General features: G+C 41.7%; 2 protein-coding genes across 2 annotated transcripts; one reads left to right on the forward strand and one right to left on the reverse strand.

Annotated features, from left to right (window-relative positions):
* Positions 1-10,222: 10,222 nt before the first annotated feature.
* LOC127080808 (uncharacterized) lies at positions 10,223-11,126 on the forward strand. The gene is made up of 2 exons (XM_051021101.1): positions 10,223-10,365; positions 10,457-11,126. Exons 1-2 carry the CDS (start codon positions 10,269-10,271, stop codon positions 10,753-10,755), a joined length of 396 nt encoding a protein of 131 aa, XP_050877058.1. The 5' UTR covers positions 10,223-10,268; the 3' UTR covers positions 10,756-11,126.
* A 711-nt stretch (positions 11,127-11,837) lies between these two features.
* On the reverse strand, positions 11,838-16,782 carry LOC127080807 (U-box domain-containing protein 62). Its single transcript, XM_051021100.1, has 8 exons — positions 16,084-16,782; positions 15,654-15,957; positions 15,101-15,182; positions 13,573-13,630; positions 13,308-13,396; positions 13,067-13,156; positions 12,889-12,959; positions 11,838-12,208 (listed from the first exon to the last, which is right to left on the reverse strand). The coding sequence occupies exons 1-8, from the start codon at positions 16,583-16,585 to the stop codon at positions 12,067-12,069; spliced, it is 1,338 nt and encodes a 445-aa protein (XP_050877057.1). The 5' UTR covers positions 16,586-16,782; the 3' UTR covers positions 11,838-12,066.
* Positions 16,783-25,781: the final 8,999 nt, after the last annotated feature.

Raw genomic sequence — 25,781 nt, forward strand, 5'->3', positions numbered from 1 at the left:
TTGGACTGTTTCCTACCTTTCGAAAATTTCCAGTCATCGACATGAGATGAGATTCAGAACTAACTCAGAACGTAGTCATTCGCTTAATCCCTAACTTTTGCCTGGATCGCCCTTTTCGGGTTTTCAATCCACCGGGATACCCATTTTTGCCTAAGTTGCCTTTTCAGGTTTTCAACTTACCGGGTGTACGATCTTTTCATTTTTAATCCCTAATTTTTGCCCGAACCTTTTCATTTTCTTGGTTCGTCGGGATGCCCATTTTTGCCTGGACTATTCTTTTTACTGTCCAGCGGGTCTATTTTATGCGAAGTATTTTTTAACTGCGTCTGAGTTCACAGGGGAAGTGAAGTTTTCACCATCCATAGTTGCAAGCATTAAGGCCCCACCATCAAAAACCTTGGTGACAATATACGGTCCATCATAGTTAGGAGTCCACTTGCCCCTGTGATCTGTCTGAGGAGGAAGGATCCTTTTCAACACTAAATCTCCGACTTGGAAACAACGAGGACGCACTTTCTGATCAAAGGCTCTCTTCATCCGACTCTGATACAACTGCCCATGACAAATGGCTGCCATTCGCTTCTCTTCGATAAGACTCAACTCATTGAACCTTGTCCGAATCCATTCGGCTTCGTCTAACTTGACATCCAATAGGACTCTTAGAGAAGGAATCTCCACTTCAACAGGTAGGACTGCTTCCATACCATACACCAGGGAGTAAGGGGTTGCCCCGATCGATGTACGTACCGAAGTGCGGTACCCATGCAAGGCGAAGGGTAGCATCTCATGCCAATCTCTGTACGTAACGACCATCTTCTGCACAATCTTCTTTATGTTCTTATTTGCCGCCTCAACAGCACCGTTCATCTTAGGGCGGTAAGGGGAAGAATTGTGATGCTGAATGTTGAAGCTCTGACACAACTCCTTCATCATTTTGTTATTGAGATTGGAACCGTTATCAGTAATGATTCTTTCGGGAATCCCATAGCGACAAATGATTTCTTTCTTGATGAAACGGGCAACCACATGTCTGGTGACATTCGCGAACGACGCTGCTTCGACCCACTTGATGAAATAGTCGATGGCAACAAGGATGAAGCGATGCCCATTGGAAGCAGTCGGCTCAATCTTTCCAATCATGTCAATGCCCCACATAGCGAACGGCCACGGCGAAGTCATCACATTCAGAGGATCTGGCGGCACATGCACCTTATCAGCATAAATCTGGCATTTATGACACTTCCGAGCATATCTGAAGCAATCTGATTCCATGGTCATCCAATAATAACCCGCTCTCAACAATTTCTTAGCCATTGCATGTCCGCCGGCATGAGTACCGAAGGAACCTTCATGAACTTCCTGCATTAACATGTCTGCCTCGTGTCTGTCCACGCATCTGAGCAAAACCATGTCGAAGTTCCTCTTATACAGCACATCGTCTTTGTTCAAGAAGAAACTGCCTGCCAATCTTCTCAAAGTCTTTTTGTCATTGTTGGATGCCCCTGCAGGGTACTCTTGATTCTTCAGAAAGCACTTGATATCGTGATACCAGGGCTTGTCATCGACTACCAATTCAGCAGCAAACACATACGCGGCTCTGTCAAGGCGCATCACATCGATCCTGGGAGCATGGTTCCAACGAATTACCTTGATCATGGAGGATAGAGTAGCAAGTGCGTCTGTCATCTGGTTCTCATCACGAGGTATATGATACAATTTTACTGTTGTGAAGAAAGTCAACAGTCTTCTCGTGTAATCTCTGTAGGGGACCAGATTAGGCTGGAGAGTATTCCAATCACCATTCACTTGATTGATCACCAGAGCTGAATCTCCGAAGATGTCCAGAGTATTGATTCTCAGATCAATGGCTTGCTCAATACCCAAAATACAGGCCTCGTACTCAGCTTCATTATTTGTGCACTCAAAAGTCAAACGAGCGGTGAAAGGTATGTGGGCACCTTTCGGAGTTGTAATGACAGCACCAATTCCACTTCCTCTGGCGTTGACAGCCCCATCAAACAACAAAGTCCACTTTTCGTTTGGATCAGGTCCCTCCTCAACAACTGGCTCTTCACAGTCTTTCATCTTGAGGAACATGATGTTTTCATCTGGAAAATCAAACTTCATCGGCTCATAATCATCAATCGGCTGCTGAGCAAGATAGTCTGACAGAATACTCCCTTTGATGGCTTTCTGGGATGTACACTGGATATCATACTCTGTCAGTACCATTTGCCAACGAGCCGCCCTTCCGGTGAGAGCTGGCTTCTCGAATATGTATTTGACTGGATCCATCTTAGAAATCAACAAGGTAGTATGGTTCAACATATACTGCCTCAGTCGGCGAGCAGCCCAGGCCAAAGCACAACAAGTTTTCTCAAGCTGCGAATATTTGATTTCACAGTCGGTAAACTTTTTGCTAAGGTAGTATATGGCATGCTCTTTTCGACCAGACTCGTCATGCTGTCCCAATACACACCCCATCGAGTTCTCAGTCACTAACAGGTACATTATCAGAGGTCTCCCAGGAACTGGAGGTATAAGGATTGGAGGTTTCTGTAGATACTCTTTTATCTTCTCGAAAGCCCTTTGACAATCTTCATTCCACCTGATAGCCTGATCTTTCCTCAGCAATTTGAAAATTGGCTCACACGTGGTTGTTAGGTGAGAGATGAACCTTGCAATGTAGTTCAATCTCCCTAAGAAACTACGGACTTGCTTCTCTGTTCTTGGCTCAGGCATTTCCTGTATTGCTTTCACTTTGTCAGGATCCACCTCAATCCCTTTTCCGCTAACAATAAAACCCAACAATTTTCCCGATCTCACCCCGAAAGTGCACTTGCTCGGATTAAGTCTCAGTTTGAATTTCCTTAACCGTTCAAACAATTTCTGCAGATTCACCAAATGTTCTTCTTCTGTCTGAGATTTGGCAATCATATCGTCCACATAAACCTCGATTTCATGATGAATCATATCATGGAACAGAGTCACCATAGCTCGTTGATATGTTGCTCCGGCATTTTTCAGACCAAACGGCATCACCTTGTAGCAGAAGGTGCCCCATGGGGTTATGAAAGTTGTCTTTTCCATGTCCTCTGGTGCCATCTTGATTTGGTTATAGCCAGAAAAGCCATCCATGAAGGAGAATACCGAGAACTGAGCTGTATTATCCACCAAAACGTCGATGTGAGGTAATGGGAAATCATCTTTAGGGCTAGCTCTAATCAGATCCCGGTAGTCGACACACATCCGTACCTTTCCATCCTTCTTAGGTACTGGGACGATGTTTGCAACCCATGGCGGATAATTGGTGACTGCTAGAAACCCTGCATCCAACTGCTTTTGCACTTCTTCCTTTATCTTGACAGCCATCTCTGGTCTTGTTCTTCTGAGCTTCTGCTTGACCGGAGGACAACCTTCTTTGAGAGGCAAGCGGTGTACCACGATGTCTGTGTCCAGCCCAGGCATGTCCTGATAAGACCAGGCGAAGATGTCAACGTATTCTCGCAGCAATTCAATCAACCCCTTCTTCACATTGTCTTCTAAAGCAGCCCCTATCTTGATTTCTCTCTTGGCGTCCTCGGTGCCGAGATTAATCACTTCAACAGACTCTTGATGCGGTTGAATAACCCTTTCCTCTTGTTTTAATAACCTGGTAAGCTCTTCAGGGAGTTCACAGTCTTCATCACCCTCTTTTTCAGCTTGAAAGATTGGATTTTCAAAGTCGAAGCGATCCATAGCAGAACCGTTATCAATAGGATCCGGTGACGTGCATCTGCATGAGTGATGGTATGTGCTTATGAGTGTGAAAGAAAAAAGTGGAAACTAAACAAAACATTGCCATTTTTTTTATTTTGAAAAACTGCAAAAATAGAAAGACAGGGAACGAAATATTTGAATGCAAAAAGACGTCCTTTATTTATGATAAAAAATGCAAGTGTCACATAGATGAGCCCTACAATGAGTCATTACGCCCTGGGCGGAACGTAAGACTTGGACATGCATGAATAAACAAAGAAAATTACTCCTTCAGAAAAGTGACTTGGACAATCTCCTCAGAAGACCAATTGTTGATGACTTCACCCGGGATCCTCGGACGCACCCAGTTGTCGATGTCACAATCACTATCCCCACCCTCTTCATTGATTGCTGATACCTGGCCATACTGAAAGATGCCAGCGCTAGAGAAAGTAATCGGCCCCTGACGAGTCTGAGGCGTTGAAGTACATACATCCGAAACATCGGAATCAAGTTTAATTACATCATGGATTACAGAATCAGTAGGAACAACATCTGCGAATTCATCAGTAGCATCTTCAAACCCTTCTTCCTCAACCCCTTCCACAGACTCTTGGACAGACAAATCTTCAACCTGGAGGATACCTTTGTCGAGCAAGGCCTGGATACCCTGCTGTAGCTTCAAACAACCTCCACTCTGAGTGGCACAATCCAAACAACCCTTCCCACAACCGGGGAAAACATCGGCCTTCAGCAAGCATCCTTTGATATCCAACAATGGAGTCTTCAACTTCAACACATCCTTAATGGACTTGGCTTTTCCCTCTATCATGTTAACATTCGCACCACCATGCTGGGGCATGGGATTGTTAACGACATTCGGAGCCAGTGCAAGTTCGATGGCCTTTGAATCTATGAGGTCCTGAACTACGTGCTTAAAAGCTTTGCAGTTCTCAATATTGTGGCCAGGTGCCCCAGAGTGGAAGTTACACCTAGCGTTGGCGTCGTAACCCACCGGAAGTCTACCAACAGGAGGAGCCAGAGTGCGCAGTTGCACAAGTTGTAGTTGTTGAAGACTAGAAAGCAACTGAGCGTACGACATTGGAAGGGTGTCGAAACGCCGGTCCATCATCCTTTGCCTCTGTTGATAGGTGGGTCTGTTACCCGGTTGCTGCTGTTGTTGATACTGAGCTGGTTGACGTTGTGGTTGTTGTTGTAGTGGTGCTGCAGCTGGAATGGTCACAGCCACAACATACGGTTGCTGATGATAATTCTGAAAGTTATTCCTCCGGTTATCCCTGTTCTGATAAGAAGATATGGCATTTGCATCCCCTTCTCTCCTCTTCTGTCCCTGAATGAACGGCTTCTTCACCTCTGATGGGGATCCACCTCCACTCTGGCTCTTATAGGTCTTTAGGTAATTCTCCACCCTTTCTCCAGTAGAGACCACATCAGCAAAGTTGGAAGCATTGCAACCTACCAGACGCTCCAAGTAAGGTCCGGGCAGGGTGTTCATGAACATGTTGGCCATTTCCTTTTCCAACATCGGAGGCTGAACACGGGAAGCTGTCTCCCTCCAGCGTTGAGCGTACTCCCTGAAGCACTCATTGCTTTTAAGAGACAGATTCTGAAGTTGAGTTCTGTCCGGAGCCATGTCTACATTATACTGATATTGCTTCACGAAAGCCTCTGCCAAATCCCTCAAGCAGCGGATGTGGGCTCTGTCCAGCCTCATATACCATTCCAAGGATGCCCCAGCTAGGTTGTCCTGGAAGAAGTACATAAGTAGCTTCTCGTCATCAGAGTATGCAACCATTTTACGGAAATAGGCTTGCACGTGAGTTTTTGGACAAGTGCTGCCAATGTATTTGTCAAAGACCGGAACTTTGAATTTCGGTGGCACTCTCACACCTGGGACCAGCCCCAAGTCAGCAACATCTACTCCCAGAAGATTTTGTCCTTCCACTGCTTTAAACCTCTCTTCCAATCTTCTAAACATGGGGTCCATGCCAAAGTCTTCCTGAAGCAAGGGGAACTGATCATCCTGACCATCCTGAATGGGTTGTTGATTTAGGTTGACACGCGGGATCAGGATAGGCCCCGGTCCATTGGGACCATTAGCCTCTTCAGCTGGAGGATCAGCCAACGTCTCCGGTTGAGTAATAGGGGAATCCCTCTGCACCAACAATCTAAGCTCCTGTTGTCCTTGAGCCACCCCTTGAACCAAATCCATGAATTGATTCATGCGAATCTTCATCTCGGCGAGCTCTGCTTGTAGGCTCTCCATCGCTCTCTGTTGATTCCTTCGGGTACCGTATCGGTGAATGCCTGAGTCAGCTATCCTGCTAGTGGGACACCAAACAATATGAGAACACTGCAGCGGTACCTGTTATGCAAGATATGAATATGTAAATGCAATGACATGTTTATCAAATCCAAAAGGCGTTCTACCCCCCCTTGATTCCAGTCTCACATCAGGCGAATAGTGCAGGAAGACTGAGTCCTCCAAATATGTGGTTGAAGCAACCATGCTGAGATCGGGCAGAAACTCAGAACTGTAGAACAATAATTGTGACCTGATAGGAACTCTGAGAAAACTGGCAATCTCCTCTAGAGTAGGGACCAAAATATAATCCGGGAAAGTGAAATATCTCAGTGGAGGGTCATAGAACTGTAGCAGTGTGAATAGAGCGTCATGTTGATCTTTGGAAAGAACCGTGACGAAGCTTAGAATCAGACCGTAATCCTCTCGGAATCCTTCTAGAGAACCAGGATCCATTAACTGCATCAACTGTTGGATGGGCTCCAGACAGACCACCGGAAACTTGTAGGCGACAAGTCTCTTTCTGCCAATATCCATCTTAAGAGAACCAGAAAAACTCCGACTGGAATCAAGAAGAAGATTTAAACCCCCTTGAAATGGATAAACATGTGTTAAATGATATGAATGCAAATGATGTGATGATGTGAATGCAATGCAGTGGCATGTCAATCAGGATTGTTGTATCTGCTTGAACATTTGTCGGGTTACACTGTTTGAAGAGAAAACCACTGAGGAATATAATACAAGATCAAAGCTTTGCTCCAGAAAACTGGGTTGGTTGGAGGTTAAGGTTTCCTGAATTTAGCCCGCCCCTCACTGGTAGGTTCTAAGAACAGAAGTTCGTCACTTTCAGCCCTTCAGTCGCGAATAATACGTTTACCACTGAAGGTTTGGCATTATTACGGGATAAAAGACCTCCACTGACTCCCCTCAACAGGACATCCTAAAGCAAGTTCCCAGTCTCGGGGTCCTCGGATTAATCAGCGAGAATGCGCCCACCAGAGCTAACATAATCACGTCTCGGAGGAGAGGCCTCGACTGAGTTCTCGGGAAATGGTCACCAGAGTCGACGATTTCTAAAGGAACATCATGTCGTTACGGAACATCCGTAGGACATAATATATCCAAAAGAAACCTCGTCTGGGTGTGGTTCTTCACGAACGACTTAACGTAGCAACATGCCACGCAAGCCTCATGATCATCCACTCTAAAACCTGTGTGTACACTCAAGCCTGGGTAATGGGCTTATCTCTCGTAGAACATCCCATCCCAACAAACAAACAACAGCTCCAACAGATACAGCAGATGAATGCAAGCAAGTAAGTAAATAAATGTACAAAAGCATGAGCACCCAATGAACCAGAAATCACAAAAGCTAGGAGGGACTCGCTTAGGGAAGATGGACCAGCAAGAGGTCAACTTCTTAAGTCCCCAGCAGAGTCGCCAGCTGTCGCAACCTGAGAAATACAGTGCGCGAAAAAACAACCGGCGAAAGAAAATGACAGAAGAGTCGCCACCGTGCGTTATTCATCCCAAAGGAGGGAAAGGAAACGCTTGAAGTAAACCTGAAAAGAGGAAAGGACAAGACGGGGTCTCGCAACCAAACCTTGGGTTCGGGAGTCGGTTATGCGAAGGGAAGGTATTAGCACCCCTACGCATCCATAGTACTCTACGGGATCCGCTTTTGTGATTCTTGTCTAAAGGGTGTGAGTTTACCTAATGTGTTTATTTACTAAAAAAGGTTAAGAGAAATGACTCGCGCGGATGTCGCATCCACTGCATACGTATCTCATCTGAATATGAGAATCAGAGTCTTCGTAGCTCGGCTGACCTATGGGTTGGGGGGATGTGTGCTCGCTAAGACATCGCGTCTTATGCCTACGTATCTCATCTGGAATGAGAATCAGAGCAAGCCGTAGTTCGGCTAACTACGGGGTTATGGATTGGGTTTTGGACGAACAACGTTACTACGCAATCTACCGGATGCTCGACCTTTGGAGACTTACTCGCCTGTAGTAGAAGGAGATAACATGTTGCTTTGGGTTTTAGGGTTTGTTCGCGTTGTAGGAACGCGCATGCAAAAAAGGAAGTCCTAGGCGAAGGAACAGTGCTACCTTAATTGGCATGCAAACGGGAGACTATCCGAAGCCTCGTGTCCTATGGGGAAACGATCACACCACACAAAACATGTATCTTAAAGTAAAATGCCACCAAGGGGCTCAAACATTGCCTCCTATCGAGGTCTTCCAGCTAAGAAAGCGATAAAGTACGAGAAAGGGAAAAAATTACCACACGGATAAAGATCCGAAGTTACAGCAATTAAAGGATTAGCAACCCTTAGATCTCTCCAGCTAGATCATCAAAGAAAATCAGTCAATACGAGTAATCAGAATAAACCTCCGCATGGTATCCCTGCAAGAGTATGTGAGTCCTCACAAAAACTTGACAAAAAGGTTAGACAAACAAGATGAAATCTAGGGAAAACAATGCCATGGAAGCACAAGACAGGTTAGAACAAAACAGAACAAAAAGCAAATATTGTCACGTTCGCGACTGCTTTGCCTAGCGAAGGCTTAGCGAAGCTTCGCTACATGCTCGCCTAGCGAAGCGGCTAGCGAAGGCCTGCGGGTTTTGGATTCCTCCTTGATAACAGTTCGATCTCTATGATCCGAAACCCTGTGGTATCCATCTCATAAACGAAAATGATTAAAACATTCAAGGTATTGTTACACATTCATGCCTATTCGAACCCGTGGGCAAAACCTGATATTACCTCATACATTCATAATATTCAAATTCAAGGCGTAAAGTAACAGGAACAAAGGCATACCTGATGAGAGAGACTGATTAAGATTGAATGGTACGGCTGGATCTGCAAAGTAATACTAGGGTTTGTGTGAGGCGGAGTGAACTTCTCAGAGCTGCCTGAAGGTTGCTGCAGAGTAGTTCCTAGGTCTCTTTCTCCAGTCTCTGGTCTTTTCTGTTCATCCAGTGTTCAGGGTTTATTTCATTGACCACTCTGGTATTTATAGACCAAATTTCGCAACTTGTGGGCTTTGAATGAGGACAGCTCAAGCCCAAAATCTTTCTGATATTTTCTGAAGTGCGCGCCCTTCGCCTAGCGAAGGATCTGCTCGCCTAGCGAGCATGGCAGTACTTTTCGCTAGGCGAAGCATCTGCTCGCCTAGCGAGCATGACAACTCAGCAGCAGATTCTCGCTTCTTCTAGCTTGGCGATTTGTACGGTGAATAGGCCCCATTTGGTCCTGTTGGTAGTACCTTCAGTCTTTTCCTTGTGTTGACTGATCGTCTAAGTAGAACCCACAAAGTGTCCTGGATGATGTCCGAGCTTCTTGGAGCTAATTCCGATTGACATGATGCGATGTGGTATGAAATGCTAAATGACCTAAAAAGTGAATGCATGAATGAGGAGGGCAAATTTTGGGGTGTTACAGTGAGTAGTGCAGAGTCGTAGGATTTTTTCGAGATCCGGGGATCAAGACCTACAGGGGGGTCCTAAGCACGAGGTCTGACAAGGCAAACATGCATGAAAATGGGGTTTGCCTAAGCACGAGGTATGACAAGGCAAACATGCATGAAAATGGGTTTTCCTAAGCACGAGGTCCGACAATTAAAACATGCATGAAAATGGGGTTTGGCTAAGCACGAGGTATAACAAGGAAAACATGCATGAAAAGGAGTTTGCCTAAGCATGATGTATGACAAGGCAAACATGCATGAAAAAGGGGTTTGTCTAAGCACGAGGTAGGACAAGGCAAACATGCATGAAAATGGGATTTTCCTAAGCACGAGATTTGACAAGGCAAACATGCATGAAAATGGGTTTGCCTAAGCACGAGGTATGACAAGGCAAATATGCACGAAAAGGTAGAATAAATGATGAATGGAAATATTCCCAATGAATCCGAACCGGAGCTCTAGATACCAATTGTTGGTGCAAAGGTAGAATAAATGATGAATGAAAATATTCTATTCAGAGAATGACGGCTACAAACATGATAAAAGTTACAATGATTGTCACCATATTTATAAGCTAAAACTAGGGTTACTAGAATAGGATAAAATACTAAAATACCCTCTAACAAATTTAGGGGCTAAGAAAATAGTACAACTAATAAATATGAATTACTTCTAATACATACAACACTGTGGAGTATAAAAAGGTGATTCCATATTTTGTATGTACTATGGATTTCAATTGTACAAGTTACATTGGAGAAGCAGCTAGAAGAAAAAAGGATGCGGAGGATTTAGCAGCTCGTGCCGCTATTCTTTCAATCCTAGGTATCCTTTTGATTCCTTTACAACAATTTTCTAACATACTTAACTTAAGAGCAGGTATGCAGTTTCTTTACTGATCAAATATTTAATGCAGATAACTCCGACTCGGGGATCATGCTGGTTCAGATGATCAAGGCAAAAGCTATGCTTTTTAATTCTGTTCAATTGAAGACATTGCTGCCCACTTGTGATAATGCAATTGTCTCGCCCATAGAAAAGACTGCACTTTCCTGTGAGCTTGTCCAGGGACTGAAGGATGAAAACAAGGGCATTGCTGATCCTGCGGGTAATGATAATATTAACAAGGGCATTGCTGATCCTGCGGGTAATGATAATATTAACAAGGGCATTGCTGATCCTGCGGGTAATGATAATATTTTTTTGTGGGGGTGAGGTCCAGGAGAGAATCCTCAAAATTGTGAGTTAAAGGATATGAAGCAACTATGTCAAACCCAAGTTTAGATAGTTATCCAATCAAAATGTATCTTTCTCTCATCCCATTGCCCCCACCTCGCATCCATCCCTTGAAAGTAATTGCCACCACTCCATCAATGCTTATAAATGGATTTCTAATAAATTGTTTAAACAAATTTTGAATGGTTGTGTGTGTTGCTTTCCTTATGTCACATGTGAACTAGGGCAGTCACTGAACATGGGATATATGGGAGTTTGCATCCGAGAAAAAAAGGAAGGGCAAAAAAAAGCAATTACAATTTGGAAGTCAGAACTTCAAAAATAAATAAATGTGACAAATTCAAACTCAATATTCAATATCTCCATGCTCAGTTACCAACAAAATTAATTTAACATATTGTGTTTTTTTATCAATTTTCATTATATTTTAAAATACAATCTAATGCTGTAAAATATGAGTTTTAATTGGTTGTTTGTGTAACTGAGTTTATAATAATCATTTTTGTCGATCAATCTTATAAAATACTTCAAAAGAATATAGTAAAATGATATGCATTGTCAATATAAGATAGTTTAACACACAACCCTAGACCCTCTCTTTTGTATTTTTGTCATATTATTGTTTGTTTGAGTTCTACGGATGCAGATGAAATTTTGACTAGTTTGAGAGAAGATGACGAGATAGATTCAGCTCATAACCTTCCAAAGCAGGTCGCTTTTGTATTTCCGTCTACCTTCCCTGTTTGTTAGAACATAATAAAGTTGAATGATGCCTTTAAATGGTATCTTGACAAAGTCCCCTGAAAATTCTAATCTCCAAGTCTTGATCATCTGACATAAAGGAAACTATTTTTTGACTATAATAAACCTTTTACCAAATCAAAGAAGCTAGCTAAAAAAAGTCATTCTCCAAATAATTAACTTGTGGTCTCAGAAATTTCAGAGCCATCCTTTTTTTAAGCAACTTCATTTTTCCAATGCATTGTACCCTTCCTGATTAGGGAGGAGATGGGAGCACTGAATGTCATACTAAGTATAAAATCAATTAGTGTACAATAATATTTAAGTCACAATAGCTTCTATCTAAGTATTATCTGTTACTGTAGCCGAACAAAATGGTTGCTAAGATACTATACTCAAAAAATACAAGGCATACATATTTTACAAACTCGTAGTTACAGTTTTCTTACAATACAACTGTAAAATTACAAAGATATTTTGTTTGGGGTGTTAAGAATAAATTGCTTAACATAAAGTAGCAACTTCTGCAGAAAAATTATCAACCACATTTTATGATGGTGTGCGGCTGATCTGAAGCCAATTAGGCCCCTTGTTGCTGGAGACAAGTTTTGAAGGATCATCAGAAACCTTCGCAAGGGAGCGATACTGCAATTTTACACTCTCTGCATTGTCCAATGTCTTCACCACATACCTGTACATAAATAAGTCTTTTATTAACTGCAGAAGCAAGATTAAAGTAGCTCCTTGAAAGCAACATTCAAGTGTGGAAGTATGCATGACAGAAACCATCTACCATGTCTCAATTGCAGATATTATTTTTAATACAGTTAGATTTATAACATGGCACATGTAGTTATTTTAAGTCTCAACCAAGCAAATGTGCCGCTAAGTTCAAAAGAAGTAAAGAAATTTATTCATCAACATCCACTATTTTTTCTAGGTGCATCTAACCAGCTATAACAGTATAACAATATTTTCAACTTCTGCAACTCAGCTGCCAAAAGCACTGTAGCAATACAAGGCAACATTTCTTAATTTTTTTGGGTTCGAAGACGAAGTGGCAATAACCACTAAAAACCCACAGACAACTTTTAGGTCGGGTTTGAACCCAGTTGAAGGTGTCCAAGTTAGAACCCAGTTGAAGGTGTCCAAGTTAAAATTGGCGGAATTTGCTACTTGAGTTAGGATTTCTAGACATTTTGTAATTTTTTATTTCAGAGATATCTTGGATACAAAATCCTCAAAAGATAATGTTATTAAATCTATCAGGTCAGTTTTATTAGTCAATAAATAAATTGGCATGTTACACAATTTACTATATATTAATAATAAAAAATAAACATGGCAAATCAAGATTTAATAGTCACTGACCATCCATTCAGGCATTGTGTTGTTACAATAGCTTCCCTTCCAACAAAGCGTTGTGGTGTCCTTTTGTTCCCCTGATCAGTTTTCTCTCTGATTACTTCATGTGTAGATTTTAAAAATAATTTATAATGTAAAAAACTTTCAGAAGTAGTCTTGACTCTCAAGGCGTTTTACACACTACCTTTATGATAACCCTGTCCGTCACAGCAAATGGAAATTGAACACCTCTGCTCCTTGATGGTTCAAAAACAGCACACTCTCCTAAACCACCCTGTCATAAATATATATATCGTTAAAAGATGAAAGATGCCAACGTAAGTAACAAAAGCAAACTAGGTGGTTCTTGATTTTCTTTTCATATGTCTGAGTTTCTCTATGAAAGGTTTAAACATGTTTGGGCAATGGAGATACACAGTACACACCTGATCAAATCTTTCTCTTCTTCTTTTAGATGACCGGTAAAATTGTGATTCCTCTTCCCGACGGTACGCCTGCACGGCAGCTTGGAGTGCTGTCAAGGAAGGCAGCATCACAGAAAGAAATATGTGGGGAAAAATCAGAACATTCCAACAAAATATGACTAAGTATTATATTCCATTATTGTTTATCTAAGAATATTCAATATATGTTTATGAGACCATATCTTATTTAAGAAAAATTAATTGAATTTCTACATTATTGACTTACAAAGATTCGGAGATATTGATTCCTCCAGTGTGGGTTGAGAGCAAGTACAACAAGCTTTCTGAAAAACAAAAAAAAAAATGCATCACTGCTGTATATTAGCTAGTTGGCAGCATGTGACATCTAAATGTAAATTTATAAAAAACAGCATGTATATCACTGAAATGTCTACAGCATACTGCAGGCAAATCCATAACCCAAACATACAGATGTGAATGAAATGACCAAATTAACATTCATTCAAATTTCTAATCCATGAACAATATAGATGTATACAGAGCTTCTCCCATGGAAAATTTAAATTATATACTAATTCTCAAGAACCATAAGTTGAATTTGATTCTTACAACAAGAAAATTATGAAATAAAGCTACATACTATCAATGTCGTAAAGCTTCAACAGCAACGCAGAGTAGCCGACCACAATATTTTTTATATTGATTAATTAGTCAATACTATTTTATATATAGATAATTGATGACTAAGATATAAATAAGTATTATATCTCTAAATTCTATTCTATTTATATACATTTACATATCGGTTAAAACTAGAGAGATTATCACTTTACAAGAAGCCCAATATTCTCGTCGGCCTATTATTGCTCAACCAAAAAACAGGCCTGTTAGACCATTTCATTAATACTTAATCAAACCTAAGAACACATATGTCAACGCAGCAGCAGCAAATCACAACACCCTAAAACATATATATCAAGAATCAACAGTACCACTGCTCTTTTCTGTTTTTAGTACTTATTCTTACTGCATATTCTTCTTCTGCTACTACTACTGTTTGTGATTCTACTCTCCTTTCTCCTCCCTCCTCCTGCTGCCGTGGTCAGGAGGTACCTTGTGATGCAAAGCTCGGTCATTATGGAGCGAGTAAGCGAGGGAGGAAAGCTGTAAGAAACAATGAGAAAGTCCAAGTTACCATCATTTTTGGGATTTTACTTCCCCTCTCTTGTGTGCGCTATTCCACATTTTTAGCCGCACATAGCCACAACAACATATCTGTAAAGATATTTTGGGTTTTGGAAAAAAATCCTCTAGCACCTTGCACACTCCATGCGCGAAAACAGCTGTTTCTAGCTGCACCACCCTATATACAATCCACCAGGGAGCACTGCCATAGCAGCACCCTGCTCCGCCAAAATAGTGCCTTATTTGCCTCTATTAACAACCTAACATACAATGTCCATTCTCATTTAATAAAGTTTTATAGACTTCATAGATTCTTCCATTTGAACTTATGACCAATGTTTGATTAAAAATTCAGTTCTTGTCTTCTCCTAACACAATAAATGTTTTCCATATTCTCAGAAGAATGAAATTTAGAATTTGTTGGAGACAAATACTGGTTCAAAATGTCATAGGTAGCTTTGAGAGTCCTTCCATTCTACTGTATAGAGACGTATATTTGAGAAAGAGGCTGAAAATTACCAGATCCATAGTTATTAACATTTTTCAGAAGACTAGTCACACAAAAGGTCAGTCTGAAAATTATGGCATTTTGATGGCTTAGAACCCACCATTCTAATAACATGCTGTACTCCACCTCCGCCAAAAGAATGTCCACAAGGTAATATCATTGCATCATCCATAAGAGTCCCACTGTATTTTAAGAAGATGAATCAAAAACAAAAAGTACAAGTCTGAAGATGCAACACTAGAAAGTAGAAACATACCCCAAAAAAAACATAGGTAACATACACGATATCAGCAGCAGATTAAACTTATGTGATCCCTATACTTGCAAAGGAGATGGATCTAAAAATACCAAATTAGATTTTCATGTTCTGCATCATCAGATTTAAGCTTTTGATTAAGAGAATAAAAAAATTAAGGAAATCGTAACTATAAGCTTGACACATACTTTTACATGAGGGATCAATTGAGATAATCTCTATAGGTTGGAAAGTACATGGTTTTGTATATAATATCAATAAAAAACAGAGGAATGGTTGGAAACCATTAGAAATGAAAAATAATTCAAATCATATTTCTCAACAATCATAACATAAAATATAGAGCCTACTGGTACTACCCACTAAAACCTTTTTTAATTAACTGAAAGAGACTTACGTAACAGGATCTGAAAGAATTGCCCTCAATGACTCCCCTGACTCGCTTGAATACACAGCATCCCTTCTTCCACTAAACCCACAACCATTGTCATCCACCATAACTTTCTGTACAGAAGGTGACCCTTCTGCACCTTGAAGGTAATGGGAATAATACTCCTCACAATCGGTTTCAGCAACAGTTGCAGAGTTCTGAGTTTTACCTAATCTTTCTCGCTGATGAGCTTCACCAACAGTACCACTCCCATGGTTATGCACCAACTGTACAATCTCTCCGTCCTTTCCCAACATCTCTCTACCAGAAACTACGATTCAAATATGACCAAAAACAAACAACTAACAATGTAAAGTTTACATTCTGAAACTCATAAGGAACTTGTGAATATTTTTCAAAGCTAGTAATGGCGCAAAAAAAATTGCTTCGTTCATACCATAAGGGGAATGATGCTGAGATTTTCCAATTACAACACCACCACCGTTGTTATTGTTAACGTCAATGATTGCATTTGAACTCCGGTTGCTCCCGTCACCAATACTGACGAGTCTGTCTACTACAATGACCCCTTCGCCACCATCGTCACCTTCATCTCCATCGTCATCTTCATCGTCTTCTCCGTCCGAATCATCGCTACTGGGAGTTCCCGCGCTCCAGTTCAGTACATCTGGAGCATCCCTGTGGTCGGAGCGATCAGCAAAAACGTTACGGCGGAACTCGGCACCCTGGGAGGTGAAAAAGCGATCGCGATTTACAGTGAACATCTTGTCGTCGATGAAACCGCCGACTTCCCGGGGTTTAAGAACCGGATCGCCGACCTGCCGCTGTGGTGCACCATCGCAGTTGAAGCGTAAAGCATCGTCTTGGAAGACGAGGGGGGAAGTGAGGCCGTTTTCAATTCTCTGATCAGGACCGAGATTGATGTCATCGGAGGACATGGTGCAAACCGTGAAGCTCGAGTTATTGGAATGATGAAGAGACACAATTAGGGTTTGGAGACGGTGTTAGATCTAAAACGGTGACGTTTTACATTGTAATTCATGTGCGCGCGCTGTCTTGTGACACTGGTAGCGTGTCTTTGCATCCAAATGCCGATTGAGACGACGTCGTTAGGAAAGTTTGGGGACGATATGATTTCCTCAAAGTATTCTTAATTTTGACCGATTATAAATATATTTACTAAAAATATCGGGTTTTTACAAAAATAACCAGTTTTTTAAGAAAATTCCTAAAATATCCCTGATTTCAAAAAAAATCCCAAAATATCCCACTTTTAGGAGGAGTCTTCAATTGAATTGGCGACTCCTCTTAAAACTTGAATGGAGGCGCCAATTGGATTGGCTAGGGCAGGTGCCCTAGCCAATCCAATTGGCGCCTATGTGTAGGTTTTAAGAGGAGTCGTCAATTCAATTGAAGACTCCTCCTAAAATGCATTTTTTGTGTTATAAATAGATGCGTTGTGTGACCAATTGTTTCACATCTCATATAATCATTTGGCTATCATGTTTGGTGTTCGTCGCTGATACGGAAAGGTGATTTATGCGAGAGACAAACCTCAAATGCTGATGCTGTTTTGGAACATCACCACGTTCGATCAACTGAAGAGGGAGCTGGTTCGTTGGTTAGATGGGAAAATACCAGAAGGAAAAAAATCAGAAGTATTGAGAGACTTGACAGTATCTTTGGTTGGGTGCGAATGAAGACTGATAAGGATGCTAGGAAAATGATGTTCGGTCGAGACGACATCAATTTGATTGTTGTAATCAGTTAGAAATATTTATGTTTTCAGATGTTTTGTACTGATGTTTGTTGTGAACCTCGTTGTAACAAGAACTTAATGATATATAATGATTGAATGTTACAAAAATACAATGTTACAAAAAGCTTAAGACCCAGATGATGCTCCTCGATTGGGACAGTTGTTCTTGTTGTGTCCTGGTTGACGACAGATACTACATAATTTTTTCATTTTATCTGTGGAATCCATCTCTGTTCTGATACGTGTGATGTTTAGTCTTCCTTTCTTCTTTCTACGCATCTCGTCATTGTGCCAAACAATATCTCCTTCATATGGAGGCCAGTAATCCTCCATTGGTAGTACTGAGAAGCTTTGAGTATATACATTCATGATGGTGTTGGCCTTGTACACATCAGATAAATGGTTGTAAGCGTCTTGACGAGTATAAGCGTATGCTGCTATGACATGGGAGCAAGGTATGCGGAAGGCCTGGAATTTTCCACAATCGCACAAACTTCTGTTTAGTCTAACAGCGTAGGCTAAATTTGGTCTCCCCTCGTTGTTGCCCATTGTTTCCTGGACGCTGAAATTTTGTCTATGACGGTCAAAGACTGTTACAGCGTGTGTGCTAGCTTTGATGCTCTCCTCTTTCATGACCTTCATGCAACACTCACTGAATACTTGCCCGGACATTAACACTGCACTCCATCTTTCACCTCTGGTTGCGAGCATAGAAGCCAACCTACAATAGGTTGATCTTACCAAGGCGGTTATCGGTAGATTTCGAATTCCTTTGAAAACCCCATTCATGCATTCCACAATGTTTGTTGTCATGTGAACCCATCGACAACCTCTGTCAAATGCCCTTGTCCACTGCTCTACTGGTATGTTATTTATCCATCTCCCTGCGTCTTCATTAGACAGTCTAATTTCATCACGATAATATTGAAATGACGGTTGAGTTAAAGCATACCCAGTGTCATACGGTGAACTGACTTTAATGTGTTTTTAATCGCAATGTCGCGGTTAGCAAGAGTCGCCACCGACTTTTCTTTTATCCAATAAGGAAAGGTGGAAAAGAACAGGAAAGACCTTAATTTAGATTCTTAGGTTCGGGAGGTACATTATACAAAGGGAAGGTGTTAGCACCCTTTGTATCCATGGTTATCCATGGGCTCTTAATTGCTCAATCATTTATGTTTTGTTTGAAAAAAAAGTGTTTGAGAAATGTGTAAGAAATGTTTTGAAAAGGAGAATTTAACTTTGTAATGATTCCTGTATGAATGTATACAAAGTGGTTATCTCGTTTAGTTTTGAAAGTCGTTTAGAAAAATATAACTCGGCAATGATCCTAGTACGGATGTATGCTAAGTGGTGATTTTCTAAAAAGGATGTTTTGAAATGTGTGAGGTGTGAAAAGTAGTTTTGAATTGTGAATGAGCAATTAAGAGTTATACCTATCCGAGGTCTTTCCGGGCATTTCCTATCCTTATGAGGGTAAAACTGTCCTTACTATTGAGAAGTAAGCAGTTTTATCCTTTGGATGTAAAAGGGTCATCGTAGGGTCATCGATTGGTCATTGAAGGCAACAGTTGTGAGGATACCTTAGCATTCGAAGGGACGATCATCATTTAACCGTAGGCTACACCGAAGGGTCATCGAGGGACAAAGGCAACATTCGAGGGACTATGATGATTTAAACGAAGGGTCTTTGCTAAGTGCATCCCCACATTCGCGGGACATGACCGTAATACCATAATCGTAGGGTAACAAAGAGAGGTCCAAGATCACTTATTAAAAGGCAAAGTTTTACAATTAATTATATAGCCGTAATCAATTAGGTAGTTAGGTCCATATGAAAATCAATACATTAAGAACAATTAAGCCATTAGGGTGGATCTTCGCCATAAAATTAATACATTAAAATCAATTGAGTAATTCAGGGTGAATCTCCATAAGGGTATCCCACACATAAGGTGGAGTACCTAGTCGGCCGTTTCTTCGAGAATATGTAAGCCTTTACACAATTCAACACACGGATTAGAGCATCGAGATAAAGTATAATTGAAAGTTGCACCATAAAATAAACACAACAGTCATGAACTCAGGCCAAATGATGCAGAATTATAATAAATCATGATTAGACAAACATAAGATAGAACAGCAAGGAAATGAAACAGCCACTGTCCCGTTCGCCCCTACTTCGCCTAGCGAAGGCCTAGCGAGTACTCGCTACCGGCTCGCTTAGCGATGTGCTAGCGAGCGGCTGCTGGTTTTGAATTTGATATCAGTACAATCTCAACCAATTTTATGCCTTATGGATTTCATTACTGCAATTATATGGTTAATCATTTAAGGTATTCAGGTATATACCAAAGTTCACATGCCAAACTTAAGATATTTCATAAATCTAATCATAAAGCCATATGCAAATTAAGAACATAAGACAATAGTAGCAATGTAAACCTGTTAGCAACTGAGTTATGACTTCGAATCGGCAAATCGGATTGAATTGGGCAGAGGTAGACCTTGGTGCCGCCGAGTTCCTTCAGGGTTTGCCTCCAGTGAGTATCAGGGTTTGCTTGCTAGGGCTCTCCTTTCTCCGTTTTTTGTCCTCCCTTTCGTGACTGAAGCTTGGCTATTTATAATGCTCTTGCTATGACCTAATGGGCTCAGAATGAAGCCCAGAAATTCTGATATTCGCAAGCTTCGCTAGGAGAAGGAGTTGCTCGCCTAGCGAGCAAGCTAGTTTGGGCTTTTACTGGATCTGGTGCTTCGCTGGGGCGAGTGTCATGACGAAGGGTTCGCTAGGCGAAGGATTTGCTCGCCTAGCGAGCAGGCCAGTTTGGGCCATTTTCTGGATTGGGCCACTCGTGAGCTGGGCCTTTGTTCTTTTAAGGTCAGTGCCTTGGAAAATAAGTCGGAGTGTCCTGAAAAATGCCTTGTAATATTAACGGGAAATATTTGGGGTATGACAGCTGCCCCTGTTCAATATTCTTGAACCGAGAGAGTTAGGATGGCAAGTATGCCGTTCGTGGTCTGGAGGTGAAAGATTATTGAACACTAGAATGCCCCGAAAATTTGCGTTGTCAATTAGTCTTGATGGAGATGGGCTTAAAGATGCCATCCAGGAAATTTGATGATGAGAGCTTCCGATTGTGTCGTACGTTAGACGACATCTGGAGACATGGGGGTCATACCGGGTCATACGCTAGACCGTATAGTGAGTCATCCATTATGCTATCGACTTCGCTGGGGAGTCAGAGTGTGTTATACGCTGCTGGGGATAAGGGATCAGAATGGATCATACGCTTGACCGTATCTGAATACCAGAGTGAGTTGTTCATTAGGCGGATGACTTTGCTGGGGATGAAAGATCAGAATGGATCATACGCTAGATCGTATCTGAGTTGCCGAATGAGCCGTACGTTAGGCTATATCTGACGAAGGTAGAATCAGAATGGATCGTACGCTGGATCGTATCTGAGTTGAAGGTCCAAATGGATCATACGTTAGACCGTATTGGAGTGGCAGAATGATCCGTACGTTAGACTGTATCTGAAGGAGAAGGTAGTCGTACGCTAGACTACACCCCGGAATGTACCGTACGCTAGGCAGCATCTGAGGATTTGAAGGTCCAAATGGGTCGTACGTTAGACCGTATTGGAGTTGCAGAATGAACCGTACGTTAGGTGGTATCTGAAGAAGAAAGTAGTCGTATGCTAGACTACACCCCGGAATGTACCGTACGCTAGGCAGTATCTGAGGATTTGAAGGTCCAAATGGGTCGTACGTTAGACCGTATTGGAGTTGCAGAATGAACCGTACGTTAGGTTGTATCTGAAGAAGAAAGTAGTCGTATGCTAGACTACACCCCGGAATGTGCCGTACGCTAGGCAGTATCTGAGGATTTGAAGGTCCAAATGGGTCGTACGTTAGACCGTATTGGAGTTGCAAAATGAACCGTACGTTAGGTTGTATCTGAAGAAGAAAGTAGTCGTATGCTAGACTACACCCCGGAATGTGCCGTACGCTAGGCAGTATCTAAGGATTTGAAGGTCCAAATGGGTCATACGCTAGACCGTATTGGAGTTGCAGAATGTCAAAATGGATCGTACGCTAGATCGTATCTGAGCTGAAGGGGTCGTATGTTGGGCCGAATCAGAATGGACCGTACGTTAGGCTGTATCTGATAATATTTATGGTTGTATTTGCAATGAATGTCAGAACGTTTGTCAGAATGGGTATCCATCTGGATTCTATCTGAAAAATGTGTCTGAATCTTGGAGGTGATCAGGAGGATAATTAACCTGAAAGATCAAATTAGTTTCATGCAAAGTCATGGTGCATGAGATGTTTTTATGCCTGCGAACATGGTATGCATGTGCATGCTATGAAACGATGTAATGTATATGATGCGGAATGAAATAAATGTGAACATTGTATGCAGGTATGTGATGTGAAATGATGTAATGAATGCACTATGCGTCTGAAACGTTCTTCCAGGGGGCTCTACTGGGGAAATAAATCTCAGCCTTCTGGTCGGAGATATTTGTATTGATGACCTTGTCTCAGCTGGGGGCATTTGATTTCTGTCTGATGGCAGGGATATTTAACAGAGCCTGGCTGGGGGTAGAAGAGATGACCAATTTGTCTAGTGATGCCAATTTCTTCTGGGGAATAACTGGCTTAGCCGGGGAATAGAATTGGCAACGGATTCATTGGAAAGCATGATTAGACCTTCTCCTCGACCCTGAAGTCGTATAGTAATTGCTATTACTATTCTAGGCATGCACTTTTGGTAAACATTGACCATCTTCAAATGCATAAATCAATTCAAATTAAATCAATGGACGTTTACGCAAACAAAACAGAAAAGTAAAAACAAAAGCATCTTTTTTGGAAATAAAATTGTATTGATTTTGAAAGAGGGCCTGTAAACGGGCAATTTGTGTACAAGGAGACAAAAATCCTAGTAAGAGGAAATTGTCAGGCAAACAAAGAGAAAGCTATGCAGAAACAGTCCTATCGATTCTAATTCCACCACTGTCATTATGTCTTCAAGTAATCTCATCCCTTGCTGTCGGATGGAAGTGATTGGCTTGTTCAGTCCTTGGAACATGGGTGAAGCTGACTGAGAACGGGACATAGTCATACGCTTTAATCCCTAATTTTTGCCTGGACCGCCTTTTCAGGTTTTCAGTCCACCGGGATACCCTTTTTTGCCCAAGCCGCCTTTTCAGGTTTTCGACTTGCCGGGTGTACGTCTTTATATGTTTATCCCTAATTTTTGCCCGAACCCTTTTGGTTCGCCGGGATGCCCTTACTTTTGCCTAGGTACGTCGACCTAGCGGGTCTCTTTTATGCGTAGTATTTTTTAACTATGTCCGCGTTCACCGGATGCGGGAAGTCTTCACCATCCATAGTAACAAGTATCATGGCTCCACCAGAGAATACCTTTTTAACTACAAATGGCCCTTCGTATGTGGGAGTCCATTTGCCCCTGGGATCACCTTGTGGTAGAATGATACGCTTTATCACCAATTCGCCGATTTGATACACCCGTCTCTTGACCTTTTTGTTGAATGCCTGGGTCATGCGCTTCTGATATATCTGCCCATGACAAACAGCCGCCAGTCTCTTCTCATCAATCAAATTTATTTGATCGAGTCGAGTCTGAATCCATTCATCTTCATCTAAGCCCGCCTCTTTCATGATTCTTAGAGAGGGAATCTGAATTTCCACTGGTAAAACGGCTTCCATTCCATAGACTAAAGAGAAGGGAGTTGCCCCTGTCGAAGTGCGTATTGAAGTGCGATAACCATGGAGAGCGAATGGTAACATCTCATGCCAGTCTTTGTACGTTACTGTCATCTTTTGTATGATCTTCTTGATATTCTTATTAGCAGCCTCCACGGCGCCGTTCATCTTTGGCCGGTACGGAGAAGAGTTATGGTGTTTTATTTTGAACTGCGTGCAGAGTTCAGTAATCATCTTGTTGTTCAAATTAGTGCCATTATCAGTGATAATCCTTTCAGGGACGCCATATCGGCAAATAAGACTATTCTTGATGAACCGTGCCACCACATTCTTGGTAACAGAAGCAAATGAGGCTGCCTCTACCCACTTTGTAAAGTAATCAATCGCAACAAGAATGAAGCGATGTCCGTTAGAAGCAGTAGATTTAATCTCCCCAATCATATCAATGCCCCACATTGCAAAGGGCCAAGAAGCAGTCAACACGTTTAATGGAGCAGGAGGCACATGTACTTTGTCCGCATAGATCTGGCACTTATGACAGGTTCTGGAGTGATGGTGGCAATCCGCTTCCATGGTGGACCAATAATACCCTGATCTCAGAATCTTCTTGGCCATTGTATGTCCACTAGAATGAGTCCCGAAAACACCGTCATGCATGTCTTCCATAATCTTTTCTGCTTCCTTTTTATCTACACAGCGAAGCAGAGTCGAATCGTGATTACGTCTGTATAATACTCCATTACTCAAAAAGAATTTAGCGGAGAACTTCCTCAGGAATTTTCTGTCATTGATGGATGTCCCTTCAGGGTATTCCTGAGCTTCTAAATATCTTTTTACTTCGTGGAACCAAGGTTTCTCTTCTACTTTAGCAGCGTTAAGTTCATAACAATATGCTGGTTCGTCTAATCGTTCAATAGCGATCCTGGGAGCTTCGTTATCCCATCTGACTTTGAACATAGATGACATGGTAGCCAATGCATCTGCCAACTGATTCTCTTCTTGTGGAATATGTTCAAATGTAATCTCTTCAAAATATGGGATTAATGTCATTACCCACTCTCGATAAGGGATGAGATTCGGATGTTTAGTGTCCCATTCTCCTTTGATCTGACTGATTACCAAGGCTGAATCTCCGTACACACTCAAAAACTTGATTCGCAGGTCTATAGCAGCCTTGAGTCCCAAATTACATGCTTCATACTCAGCCATATTATTGGTACAATGAAAACATAGTCTAGCAGTGAAAGGTGTATGGTAGCCCCCGGGAGAAATGATTACAACACCAACACCGTTGCCCAATGCATTAGAAGATCCATCAAACACCATAGTCCATCGGGATCCCGGTTCGGGTCCTTCATTCGGTCCAGGTTTTTCATGATCAGTAACAAGCATGACATCCTCATCTGGGAACTCAAAATTCATAGAGTGGTAGTCGTCCACCGCTTGATGAGCCAAATGATCAGCTAGCCGCTTCCTTTGATTGCTTTCTGGGTAGTATACTGGATATCATATTCTGTTAAAATCATCTGCCATCTTGCTATTCTCCCGGAGAGAGCTGGCTTCTCAAACATGTATTTGATAGGATCCATCTTAGAAATCAATAAAGTGGTATGATTCAACATATACTGTCTTAGTCGGCGAGCAGCCCAGGCCAAAGCGCAGCAAGCTTTCTCGAGCTGTGAGTATCTTGTTTCACAGTCGGTACCTTTTGCTAAGGCAGCGTATGGCATGCTCTTTTCGACCAGACTCGTCATGTTGCCCCAGCACACCCTATTGAATTTTCTAACACGGTCAAATACATGATTAGAGGTCTTCCTTCAACTGGTAGCATCAGAATTGGAGGTTCTTGGAGATATTTCTTGATTTCGTCATTCATCATTCCATACCATCTCTTGATTTTAGTAATTTGAAGATGGGTTTGCAGGTAGCAGTCAAGTGTGGAATGAATCGGGCGATGTAATTCAAGTGTCCCAAGAAACCTCTGACTTCTTTCTTGTCTATTTCAGTACCCAGATTTGTAATTTCAATTGATTCCTCTTGCGGCTGTATGGTCTTTTCTTCTTGTAGTACCAGTCTGGCAAGCTCTCCAGGTACTTCACAATCTTCCTCACTTCCATCCTTGGTTTGGTAGATCGGATTTTCGAAGTCATAATTAACAGTAGCAGAACTATTATCAACAGGATCCAGAGTGGATATGGATCGGAAAATTGTTACGTGAGTGTGTGCATGAAAACATAGCTTGTTTGAAAAAAATGACAGGAAAGATAAAGAGCGCAATATTTGAATGCAAAAAGGTCCATTGATTTATTGAATGTAAATATGCTTATGAAAATGACAAAACCCTTGAAAAATTAGCTATTATGCCCCGGGTATAGACACAATGCTTTGAAACACAGAAATAGCAATAACAATTACTCCTGACTAAAGGAAATCGGGATAGTGTCTTCAGCCTTCCAATTATTGAGTCCGTCACCAATTGTTGGGAAAATCCAGCTATCCAGGTCGCGATCGCTATCATCATCTTCCACAGCATTGACAGTCTCGTCATGGTTAGGCAGAGGAGCAGTGATGTCATTAGGAATCTCCGGAGGATCAGAGGTAGCCGCCTGTATCTTTCCGCTTCGAATGCCGCTTTC

This window comes from Lathyrus oleraceus, chromosome 5 (assembly GCF_024323335.1).
Source record: "Lathyrus oleraceus cultivar Zhongwan6 chromosome 5, CAAS_Psat_ZW6_1.0, whole genome shotgun sequence".
Taxonomy (NCBI): domain Eukaryota; kingdom Viridiplantae; phylum Streptophyta; class Magnoliopsida; order Fabales; family Fabaceae; genus Lathyrus; species Lathyrus oleraceus.

What these genes read in the sequence shown, in the direction of transcription:
- LOC127080808 (XM_051021101.1), top strand. Translation starts at nt 10,269, where the DNA reads ATGGATTTCAATTGTACAAGTTACATTGGAGAAGCAGCTAGAAGAAAA. An exon ending in CGCTATTCTTTCAATCCTAG is followed by an intron (nt 10,366 to 10,456) that starts GTATCCTTTTGA and finishes TATTTAATGCAG; the next exon opens with ATAACTCCGACTCGGGGATC.
- LOC127080807 (XM_051021100.1), bottom strand. Translation starts at nt 16,585, where the DNA reads ATGTCCTCCGATGACATCAATCTCGGTCCTGATCAGAGAATTGAAAAC. An exon ending in ATTCTTTCAGATCCTGTTAC is followed by an intron (nt 15,183 to 15,653) that starts GTAAGTCTCTTT and finishes CTTAAAATACAG; the next exon opens with TGGGACTCTTATGGATGATG. An exon ending in CGGACAGGGTTATCATAAAG is followed by an intron (nt 12,960 to 13,066) that starts GTAGTGTGTAAA and finishes AAAACTGATCAG; the next exon opens with GGGAACAAAAGGACACCACA.